The 11,777-nt window shown below is 40.4% G+C and overlaps 2 protein-coding genes across 2 annotated transcripts; both read right to left on the bottom strand.

Moving 5' to 3' along the window:
* Nucleotides 1-535: 535 nt before the first annotated feature.
* LOC311493262 (uncharacterized protein) lies at nucleotides 536-5,030 on the bottom strand. The gene is made up of 6 exons (XM_084551823.1): nucleotides 4,633-5,030; nucleotides 3,516-3,919; nucleotides 3,266-3,410; nucleotides 2,628-2,747; nucleotides 2,217-2,307; nucleotides 536-1,842 (listed from the first exon to the last, which is right to left on the bottom strand). The coding sequence occupies exons 1-6, from the start codon at nucleotides 4,760-4,762 to the stop codon at nucleotides 1,644-1,646; spliced, it is 1,089 nt and encodes a 362-aa protein (XP_084407949.1). The 5' UTR covers nucleotides 4,763-5,030; the 3' UTR covers nucleotides 536-1,643.
* Nucleotides 5,031-6,248: 1,218 nt separating this feature from the next.
* LOC311493195 (arrestin domain-containing protein 3-like) lies at nucleotides 6,249-11,635 on the bottom strand (the record flags this gene model as incomplete). Its single annotated transcript, XM_084551756.1, has 6 exons — nucleotides 11,360-11,635; nucleotides 9,149-9,206; nucleotides 8,913-9,060; nucleotides 7,801-7,897; nucleotides 7,340-7,596; nucleotides 6,249-6,674 (listed from the first exon to the last, which is right to left on the bottom strand). Exons 1-6 carry the CDS (start codon nucleotides 11,613-11,615, stop codon nucleotides 6,249-6,251), a joined length of 1,242 nt encoding a protein of 413 aa, XP_084407882.1. The 5' UTR covers nucleotides 11,616-11,635.
* Between the last annotated feature and the right edge of the window lie 142 nt (nucleotides 11,636-11,777).

The following is an 11,777-nucleotide window of genomic DNA, read 5'->3' as shown; positions in this document are numbered from 1 at the left end:
TGTGGATGTGGTTTGGAAGGGTGTGGGATGCCATGTCCTTTTTCAGGTTGCTGTGTGTTTAGCGCCCTCTCATTAGTATAAACACTACCAGCAGGAAAGGCAGGATGTGAGCAGTAGGACTGGTGTTACTTTCTCTGGGGGTAAAGAAGTCCATTAAAAGAAAACAGAAAGATGAACTTGGTTTAAAATGCTCTTTTGACAAGAAGGAAGTTTTAGATGTTAATCCAGGTTTATTCCCACTGGCAGTGTTTTGTCTAAACATGCATTTACTTATTACTGCTTAAAGGATCAAATGAACCTGCCCAGCAACACCCAGGCCTCTCCCCAAATAACAGCAAAACAGCCTTTGGTTTTCTTCTGTAGACAGATGCCGCCTGCTGGGACGTTTCCGTGCCACTGGGAAGCGGCATGTTTACTTTAACTCTCACCACAATCATCGTAAACTTACCATGTCTGTGATAGTAGCCTCCCTACAAACTATCAGTGACAGGCATAATTTCATTTCTGGCTCAATGAGAATAATATTAAACCATTGGAAGTGGGCTGTTGCAAAAAAATAAACACTCTTCTTTGTATACACAGAAACAAACACAACTCAGGTGTACGTCGTATTTTATTGGCTAATTCACTGTTTTACGTCAAAGTCTAACAAATGTACCGCAATGTATCACAACCATTAGTAGTCCAACCACAATTCCACATAAAAATTAAACAAGTTAAAATATTTTCACGATGATCTATTTTGGATGAGAAGTCCTAAAAGTGCTCATCTGCTGGGTCAAAGTTGATGAAACTTTATGTATGTAAAGTATTAAATGCAATATCAAAATGAACAGGTTTTAACACTTTCTCAAGACTTTCCTCTGAAACACCTTAACCAAAAGCTAAAGAAACCTGAAATGTTACAACAACAACTTTTGTTAAACATCTAAGAGCAGCTGCACCACAACACAACAAAGCTGCATTGCATCTGCAACTACATCTTCCTGAAGAAGCCTAAAATGTGTTTAAGTCTCAGGATCAGGAAGTTAAGTGACACTGTGTCAAAATCTGCCCGTAGACCTCCTAAGTTTTTTAGATTCAAGCTGAGCTGAGGAGTGAGCACAACTGTGTCCATCATCATCTGTGTCATCTGTAACAAAGCTTAGGCCTTGGCAAACAAAGATTAGTTCCTAAGTATTTATCCAACTAAAGACTTGTCGTGGTTTCTTTGTTGAGCCCTTAAATGGTACTTATAGCAAGTCTACAAACTACATCTGAATGCTTTCATTTTACAGTCCTTTCATCCGAAAGACATTCAGACTCCATACCTTTGAAAACTTGAGTCCAGTTCATGCTTCACTTTTTTCTATTCTTGTCAGACAACCTGACTTATAGCCATGAACATTTCACTTCATTTCCAGAGTACGCCATTGACGTGATTTAGTATAGCTTTTCAGAGTTCAGCTAAGAGTACACTATTTTCTCTACCAACCACAAAACCGATCAGAAAATGTGACATTATTTTGACTTCTGTTTCACTCATTTTTCTCTTCACTATAAACTTTCTTTCCGTCACTTTCAGAAGATTGCATGCCTACCCTTGCACAAGAAACCGCAGTGCTTACACACCCACAACAACATCTGCATAAACAGTACAACCTTCAGGCCTCGTACAGTGGAGTAATAGTGCCATCCTTCCACTCAATCAGGATTTCTCCTCGTTGTAAAGTGGGGGTAGACTGGGGGAGGCGCATGGCGTGCTCCGTCAGCCGGGCTCTTTCGCTGGGAACTGGGGATCCAGACACACTCGCCTCTGGTCTTGGAGTGTACGACTTCAGAACGCACACCACCTTCTTCCGTCTGACACAGCAGGGCAGAAAAAAGGAGTATAAATGAGGCGACCATAACTTTTCACTTTGAGCCGAAGTGCGTATCCCAGAGTTTCTTAAATATTCTCCCCCTGTGAGATTTTCTGGTATAAGCTAGTACCTCCAAGTTGGCAGGTCTTCTTCTTTGTTACATTCTCTTTTTCACAGAAATGTGGTCAAATGTCCATCACAAGTCAACAGAGACTAGTGATGTTTTCAAATAGTTCACTTCTGCTTACTAAAACTTTGGCTATTTTACTGGATAAACAATTAACTCAAAATAGAATGAATGAATGAATCCAATGATTTTCAAATTACAAAATCTACTGTGTGTACATGTGTTTGTGTGTGTATTTAGTCACTCACCTATTAGAGTAGACATTGAGAATAAGAATCACAGTCCCCAGAACCAGAGCCAAAGAGCTGAGTACCAGCATGGTTATCTTCCAGCTCATCCCTGTAAACATTGACATTAGACATACATCGTTGATTTTAAATAACCCACATTTCAGCTCATATTTTTTATTCCTAAATGATCATTATTGTCCACACATTTAATTTCTCTCAATACTCAAGAGACCGTACATAAACGCCTCTTTACAAACATTACAACACATGCATCGCAACCTTTGCTTCACCTCACATGCATCTATCTCCACCTAGTGGAGGAAGAAAGAAGCTGCATTTATGTTGAATATGGAAAATGGTTCTAAATCAGTGCCGTGAAATCAAGTATTTCTACTGATAAAATCATCGATTACAGATGTAAAAACTTACCGTAGTCCATGCTGAAAAAAACCATAGTGGGATCTGCGGGGGATTTGGTGCTTGAGGACGAATACGTCACATCTCTTCCAGGATATGGTTCTGTGATGTCAGTGATCATTATACCTTCCACTAGAGAGGGGTAAAAAAGAAGCAGGTCAACAAGCAAACTTATTAGCGATGACCAGACTGAATATCTAGGTTTTATATATTTTCTGTGGCTGGAATGTGACATTTTCTATCCTTTTAGCCAAGAGTAGTTGCCCTTCTCCATCTGCAGTAGCAAAGACTAAATTTGTTTATGCAAATTTATGCAAAAAAAAAACCTGACATAAATCATGCTAGTCTTCATTTTAACCATGCATGAACACAGAGTTTTGAAAACTGCCCTTGCTTGGAGTTTCAGGACAACAACCATTAGCTGTTTCTAACAAAAAATACAAATAAAGAAGCAGCACGATATACTCTTAGATGATACCTAGATGATACTTAGAAGGATACCTAAAGCCAGTACCAATTCTCTGCAAGTAAACACTTGTGCCCTGGCAAGATCACATACCTAGTTTTTTTGGGAAATGTGTGTTTCTCTTATCAACTATTATTACTACTACTACTATTATTACTATTATTACTGCAAGTGGGGTCCTTACATGTTTCAGCTTTTCTGCTCATATCGGGGTCATCACTTGGTTTCAACGATTCTCCCCGATAATGGTGAGGTTGGTTTTGGTTGTGTGCGCTGTCTCTCCCGTTGCACATCGTCTGGTTATCAAGTGTCCGCCACCTGCTGCCCTGCTTGAGAAAAAGGGGAGTCAAAAGAAAATCATTAAAAAAAAAAGTAATCTACACTATGCATACATTTCTGAATGGCTTTCTATTCCCTCTCTAAAATGTTGTTACCTGCTTATGTTCCCTTGAAAGAAAGACCAAAGTGGATTCTTGTGTGGCGCTAAGGTGCAACCCTCTCCCTAACAAAGTGAGGTGGCCTTTCTTGGAGCAGGCCCACGCCTGGCTGCTTGCCTCACTGCTCATACCCTCCGCTGCCTCTCCACCACCGCCCTTGCCGCTTCCAGCTCTGAAGACGCAGGGCTGCAGATAGACCCCTTCATACTGCTCTCCCGGTGCAGTCAGACACTCTCGGGTGTGGTGACTGCTGAGCGCCTGGCTCTCTGGGAGCCAGCGCCATTCCTGAAAAGGCGAATACGGGCTGCATTCCCCCAGTGACACTTTACCACCCAGTGTCCCTTCTTGCACCTGCAGACATTTACCCAGCAGCTTGTTCCGAATCTTAAAGCCAGGCACTTCTGTGAAGAGAGCATAAAAGTGGGTTCGTCTTTGCTGCAAAAGTTGTAAAAACAAATAAATACATTTATAAAAGCCAAATTTGGAACCACAGGACTGTACTTAATGTACTTAATTTACAATATATAATGACATTTAATGGAAATTTCTCATCGAAGAAAATACATTAGTTATTGACCTAGCGTTGCTGAGTTGTGAACGATGCACCATAATACCACTTATCAATACTTGTTATGCTAATTGTTATGCATGACAGGACATGAGATCTCCATCATTATGGAGACTTTTGACATTTATCTCTATATACAGTAAAACTGAAGCAAAAAAAAAAAAAAAAAAAAAAGCAAGTTAACTTTACTTAAGAACCAGTTTGACCTTTAAGTGGTTAAACTGCCTGTAGCTAGGTAACAGCTAACAGCTAGCTAAATGGCTGTGGTGTAAAACGTAAAGTAACAGGTGAAGTTTGTCGTAGCGACACGGACCTAGCACCTGTTAATATTGTTAAACTTTCGCAAACTATTTCGACAGTATAATACGTCAAACTGCAACTACTCGAAGGGTTGACATTATAGACATTTTGATACTATTAACACTACTGGGCATTTTCTGTATCCGAAATCGGTGTGCTCTCGTCAGGAAAATAAACGAACACCAGCGAGAAACCGTTACTAGGCTGTTTGCTAGAGGACCTAGCGACTTTGGTCGAAACTTTTACCTTTAAAAACGACGGCGACAAGCAAACAGACACACAGAAGTTGTCTTCCCATGGCGGTGGCAGCAGGCACTGTTAGTTTAGATGTGCTCTCCCTGACGTGATGCTTGTATCTATTTACCAAAAGCAGCATGTGGGAGGGAACGAAACTTCATGCAATCTCCATCCGAGCATCCATCGGTGGATGGATGAACAGGGGCACCCCGTAATCCTTCTACAACTTCTTAAAGGGGAAATGCATATTTCTTAGTAGAAGTGTATAACAGTTCACACTGACAACGTTGTAGCTCAGTCAAATCAGTTAAAATCCCTTGAAGATCACTTTTACAGGTTGTTAAAATGTAAACTCTTGCCATACCTTTTTCCTACTTTCCACCTGTAACTACAGTAGATGGTCAGTATAGGCCTTATAAACACAAAAGTCCAGTGGTTTTGTGGCATTTACGTCTGAACTGTATGAGCTGCAAACTAATGGTTGCAACTGGTTCTGTAAGAAAAAATCCCTGTGGACCACAGTTCAGACTGGGCTCATTCTGGTTTTGCATATGGTTACTGTTTTCCTGATACACACAACCCCCCAAAAAGTTCCTGTTTACCACTACGGCTGGCAAGAAAACTATTTACAACCACTGTGCTGCAACCCCATGGACTACTAATTAGTTTTAAAGAGCATAAATCTGTTATAAGGAGAAAATGGTTGAATAGGATTGCCCCAACTGTTACTGTGAGGAATAGGACAGCTTTTTGGGGAAGGAGGGGCGCAGGGGACTTAAGTGATCACATGATGTTTTTCTCTGTCCTGATGCAACACAAACAATGTGATTAAAAGAAGCCAAAAAGATCAAGGTTAACCATTGTGGCTTGCTGACCTTTTAAAATTGTATCTGCTGGTTTCCACATTGGTAAATGTTAACCTTGCATGTAGAAGAAATTAACAGCTTGTGCATGTCCATAAATCCATAAAGATTTGAAATAAAAGTAAGGAACCAAGTGAAAATAAGTTTTTAATGAACAGTAAACTTAATGACACTAGCACAGACACAAACTCCATGTTCATTCTTAAACCCTTTATAGGGCACTCATTGAAATATTTGGATTAGTGTTATTGCACGGCATAAGAAGACTTTTTTGCTTTTGTGAAAAATTAAAATTTTCCTGTAGAAGATCAAGATCAGTGAATTAACCATATATGGCTCCTTGTCCTTAAGTGGTAAACAAATGTAAATATGTATTTAGACCATTAGAACATTATTGCTGATTCAGGCACTTGTCAACATACACGTTATCACATTAGACAACATTAGGCCGGGCCTTCAAGTTACCTAATAAAGCTGTTATATACTCAGCTTTCATTCAGAGGTGGACGTTACAGACCACATTTGACCCTGATTTGACTGGAGAATGTTGCCTTGATGTTCTCTGACTGTCTGGGTGAAAATCACATGCTTCTCAACATCACTGAGAGACACAGGGACGTAATTTGAAATGTGTGCTGAAGTTACCATATATGGTTCCTCTCCCCATAATGGGTTAAAGGAGCAAATATATGATAGACTGGATAACAAATAGTCTGATAATATGTTAGCTCATACTTTTTGGGTTGTGTTTGAACTTCAGTTTCAGCTTTTGTGCTCCGACCCACTGTGAAGAGTATCATAAGAAGGTGGGTAAAGGGTCATGTAGGACGGAGGTTCTTCGTCCTGTTCGAACTGTGGTGGAACTGTAATGGCTGGAGGCTGCACCAAAGATGGCATGGGAGCTCCAGCTGAAAACCCGGATGAAGCAAGATTTTGTGGCCACTGGTTACTGTAGCCACTTCCTATGTTTGCAGGCGGAGGGGGGTATGGTGGTGGGTATTCGTTAGCACTAGGTAGTCCAGCTGGGTAACTGGTGGGAGGGAAGTCACTGTAACTTTGAGCCCCAATAGCTCCGTGTGGGTAAGGCCCTGCAGCCTCACCAAGGTGCATGGCAACTGGGCCAGATGGAACGACGGCCAGTGGAAACACCACTTTTGGGTCAAAGGCAAAACTGATGTCCGCAGATACCTAAAAGACAAAGAGAAAATCTAAATAAAGTTGGGCTAGTAATAATCAGAATCCAAGTGCCACATATGGAACTATTCATTAAGTCAATTTAGTTGGCAGATAAACATAATTATCGTCCTACACTGTGTTTTTATAAGCTGCTGGGCTATTTTGTTGTAGTGTTTACCAATCAGTCACAACATTAACACTGAATAACACTGATGATCTAATTACAATGTAATATTCTTCTGGAAACCTGGGTCCTGACATTTATGTGGATGTTACTTTGATATGTACCACCACATGAACATTGTCGCAGACCAAACCCAACCCCAATGCCTGCATCCTGGTGCCATGTCTTCCTCAGGTAAGGGATGTGCACACTCAGTCATCCAGCCATTACAGTTTGGCCCTTGTCAAAGTCTGACATCCTTCCACTTTCCCATTTTTCCTGTTTCTAAAATGTCAAATCTGAGGACAAAATGTTCACTTGCTGTCTAACTGCCTAATATATCCTGCCCACTGACAGGTGTAATGAGAATGACATAATCAGCACCCTTCACTTGACCAGTGATTATGATGATGTTGATCAGTGTGTGTTTCTGTTTGATTAAAACACAAGTGTTTGTCAAGGAAAGCAATTAATTCTTTCTGAGTTCACGTATTGATACCATGTTGTTACATACCTTGACGTAATATTCTACTGCGAGGATTTCACAGTTATGGATACTGTGAATGGCATCAGCAGGAACTGTCAGCTGGCAGGAGACTCTTTTCTCTGAGCTTGGCTTGATAGTGTCACCAACCGCTTTGGCTAGAATTTTTTCACTGCTGTTTGTGGAGCCAGATGCGCGGTACACTGTTCTCTGCACTAATTTGAATTTGGGCTTCACATTTTTGGAAGAAGAGTTGCCGATTTTGGCAACAACAGACAATGTGTCACCTTTCAAAAACAAATCACAACAATTGAGTATGCAACAATTTTAATATAACCACATATAAATAATAGCACATTTTTACAACATCTTCATGAACATATGAGAAACATTGACAGCCCCCTTGTGAGTTAGTAAAGAAATACATCAGATATCAGCTGACAGTATCCTGTGTCAACATTTGGTTGTGTTATTAATGTGCAGTGCTTTACCTGGAGAGCAGACCTTCTTGCTAGTAGTAGCAAACAACTGAACTTGTGCTTTGGAGAAAGTCCCTATCTCTTTAGTCACTGAACCAGCCTGTGGACACTGTAAAAACAAAAATCATACAAACACATTTTATTAGATTATTTTAGAGCATTTTACTCAACCCATTTCCTCAATTAGCAGAGCTTCAACCACATCCTGGAGGCATTGGGGAACACTGAATCTGAATGGGCCATGTTCCCCTCTGCCATTGTTGAGGCGACTGCTGCGAGTTGCGGCCACAAGGTCGCTGGTACTGGTCGCGGAGGTAATCCCCGAACCTCCGGGAGCATGGGGTAGATGGCCCCTTGCTAAGGGCCATTCAGTCCCTCAAACAAAAGAGTGCGAGATTGGTCCGCGTAGCGGATAGTAAGTCGGACCTGTTCCTGGTGAGGGTTGGACTCCACCAGGGCTACCCTTCACCGGGCAGCCCCGGTTCTATTCATAACTTTTATGGACAGAATTTCTAGGTGCAGCCATGTAGGGAAAGGTGTTGGGTTCAGTGATCAGAGGATCTCGTCACTGCTTTTTGCGGATGATGTGGTCCTCCTAGCTTCATTGAACAACGACCTCCAGCTCTTGTTCGCAGCCAAGTGTGAAGCGCCTGGGATGAGAAACAGCACCACCAAGTCTGAGGCCATGGTCCTCAGTTGGAAAAAGGTGGATTGCCCACTCCAGATCAGGGAGGAGTTGTTGCCTCAAGTGGAGGAGTTCACAAGTGAGGGTGAAGATGGAGCAGGAGATCAATAGGCGGATCTGAGCGGCATCTGCAGTGATGTCTGTCGTGGTAAAGAGAAAGCTAAGCTGCAAGGCGAAGCTCTCAATTTACCGATTGATCTACGTTCCAACCCTCACCTATTGTCATGAACTTTGGGTAATGACCAAAAGAACGAGATCGCGAGGCTGCTGCCCCTGTGACCCGGATCCGGATAAGCGGAAGAAGACGAGACGAGACGAGACATTCCCTCATTATCCCAGTTTTCTTTTCATCATGCAACTTACTGCCTTAAATATTTTCCACTATAGAATCTACAAGCTACTTTTAAAGTATCATATTTATGACAAGTGACACACTTACCATTACTTGATTAACGTGTAGGAAGGTCTTTGAAACAAAATTGATCTCTTTTTGTGTTTTTGAAGGCAACCTCCAGCTCCTGGATATTTTTGCTTCAAGCATGTAGGTAATAGATCCATGACGCCCCTTGAAGGATGATGGCAGGTTCCTGTAGGGTAGAAGCAGCACAGGAATTAATGTATTTGCAACAGCAATAACGCAGAAGCAAATGCTAGTAGCAAAATATTTCCACTTACCCCTTTGGGATTTGAAACCTGAACTTAAACTGATGGAAACCTTTGGGAAGAACAGTGCCTGCAAAAGTAGTTATGATTAAGTCATCCGTTAGAGACTTTAGAAATGTCAGAGCCTTCACGGAACTGAAATTAAAACTATTCCTATGGTTCTCCGTATAGTGAAATTAATTCACCAACATTCATACAATACTTGATAATGTGTTTTTATAAAAAAAGTAGTCATAATTTAGAATGTAAGGGATAGATTTAGGGGTTTGTCGTCAAAGTCTACATTCATCATCCAAATTTCGCTACAACACAGATTATCTCTACACCTAAAGCTCTTGTGTGTCCCACTTTAAATATTTACTATAGTTTGTCATCACAATATTGAACGGAATATGTTTTTGAAAAAGCTAATAGTAAAAGGAGAAGCATTCAGGAAATAGAAATGCAATTCTGAAAAGAAGATGGCTTTAAATAGCATTTTCTAATAGATAATAGAATTCCAGTATTGGTTGATTTATTGATGTATTTTTAAATTACATTTTCATTAACTAATTGTTTTTTTTAAAACCCTTTTTACTAAATGTTGAATAATTAACTATTCTGCAACTATTTTTTAGTTATTGTTAAAAAAAAAATCACTGTTAGTATGATAAGTAATGCCAATATGTATTACACAATTAAGTTACTGATTGGCATTAGCTGGCACTTGTGTTCCTCCACAGTCTTCGCCGCGTGAAGTGTGATTGGTTACATCTCACACTGTGGTTACCAGAAACGATTTAACAGCAGTCCCGTTTCCTATGAAATGTGTAAACAAACACAGGCTTCTTCCAGGCGGCAACCTCCGGGTCTGAGGTCTATTTACAAACTGGTTGTGGTAACGAGGCTAATGGGAGGCTAATGGGAGCTCGCCATGGTTATCAAACTGGCACCTCAGTCAAAACTAAATATAGTGAAAAGTGATGATGCTTCATAAATTAATATGGTTGGGAAATATTAATCCACCACGTAAAGTAGGTGATATTTATGTCTTTATGACGTTATGGTATCAACATTAATGACAAACTTGGTCGGTTTGACCTTTGAAAGGTTTGAGGTGTGTTCAGTTATATTAAAATTAATCTCATATTACAGCATAGATCCAGACATGACGTTGATGTTGAAATGTTGGTCAGTAAAGTTAGACGATAATGTAAACTGTGACCATCGGGGAATCAAAATGTGAATTTAATATTCTGTCTAAAATTGACATTTTACAAGTAGTTCACTCTAGAAAGTGACAGATTATGGTCGTTGCTATGTATTTGAGGAGAAATTGTATAAAGTAATATAATGTTTATTAATTCAGACTACACTCGGCCATGTACTGATTTACTGAATTCCTGACGCAGTCCTTTTATATTATGCTAAATCTACAACTGCTATCTTACCAAGGTACCACAAGCTATAAATAGCGCTCTTAAAGTTATGTCAACAGAGAGTAGCACTTATCTTAACATGGTGGCCGTAGCAAGCTGGTGGGCGAATTGAGAGGGCGTGTTTAACAGCTGGACGTCATTAGGCCCACCCCAACGACCACCCCCACCCACATTCTCATATTTGAATTATCAGCTTCATTTTTTATTTCTTTTTTTTTTTTTTTCTCTCCAAGAGAAGCAAAGCACACGTATTAGACAGATCCACCCCCTAATTAAAACAGACACGTTTCAGGTCTTCAGTCAGGTTTTGGTAAATTGTTTTTACATAAACCTGTGCCAAGTCCTGAGTTTCTCTCCCAATACCAGGATTCCGTAACAGGTCCGAGCTTCATTCCCGCTGCTAGAAGCCAATGGGTGACGTCACGGACGGTTTGTGGGTTTGTTTGTCCCATTGTCCATGTTTTATATGCAGTCAATGGTTTCTTCCCCCACGGAAGAAACCAAATATTCCAGTAAAGAGGGTAGTCGCACTTACGAGTCGCTGAATGAATTTACTTTGGCTTTGTACACGGGCCAACACATTACATAAGTGTATTCGTGAACTTTTACTGTATAAAAAGCACTCAAGAATTGCGAAGTTCTTGGTAACGTTTATCAGTTAATTGTGCCAATAAGCTATTAAAGGCAAAATGAATACAACAATACAGATAAAACAGCTATCTTTTCAAACAACGTCCATAATGTAGAGTACAACAAACTTTCTCCAGATTGCTAATTACTACAAGGTGTCATTTCTTTGTCTTACCTTTATCATTTTCTGCCACTAAGTATTCTTCCATTTTGAAATATCTCCTGTGTGCACTGTAGGTTATATCGTCATCTCCGTTTCCTTCTGACCAGTGAACGTTCGCATCCCCTTTGGCTTTTATCAGAAAGCTTTTGATTTTGATGTCTTTTGACAAATTTAAAGTAGCCGTGCCTACAATAGTATCTCCTGCAGAGAAAGTGATTTCTTCGTTAAGCGCTTCATAAGTCAGATTGAAGTCCTTTATCGGTGACATGCTGTTTGCTTTTTTTGCCCCCAACAGTAATCCTGCTGACAATTCTCTGGTTTATAAAACTACGTCTGACTCCGCCCGACATCATAAAAAATAATATTGCCCCGTATGTGCAATTTAAAAAATGTTGACAGCATTCTTTAAGCAGTCCAAGTCATTGTATGA

Source organism: Chelon labrosus (assembly GCF_963514085.1).
Source record: "Chelon labrosus genome assembly, chromosome: 9".
Taxonomy (NCBI): Eukaryota; Metazoa; Chordata; class Actinopteri; order Mugiliformes; family Mugilidae; genus Chelon; species Chelon labrosus.
This window is presented reverse-complemented; position numbering and strand designations above follow the sequence as displayed.

Excerpts from the sequence above, each read along its gene's own strand:
- LOC311493262 (XM_084551823.1), bottom strand. The coding sequence starts at position 4,762 with ATGCTGCTTTTGGTAAATAGATACAAGCATCACGTCAGGGAGAGCACA. Across the intron at positions 3,411-3,515 it reads TTTCAAGGGAACATAAGCAG|CAGGGCAGCAGGTGGCGGAC; the intron begins GTAACAACATTT and ends CTTTTTCTCAAG. Across the intron at positions 2,308-2,627 it reads TTTTTTCAGCATGGACTACG|GGATGAGCTGGAAGATAACC; the intron begins GTAAGTTTTTAC and ends CAATGTTTACAG.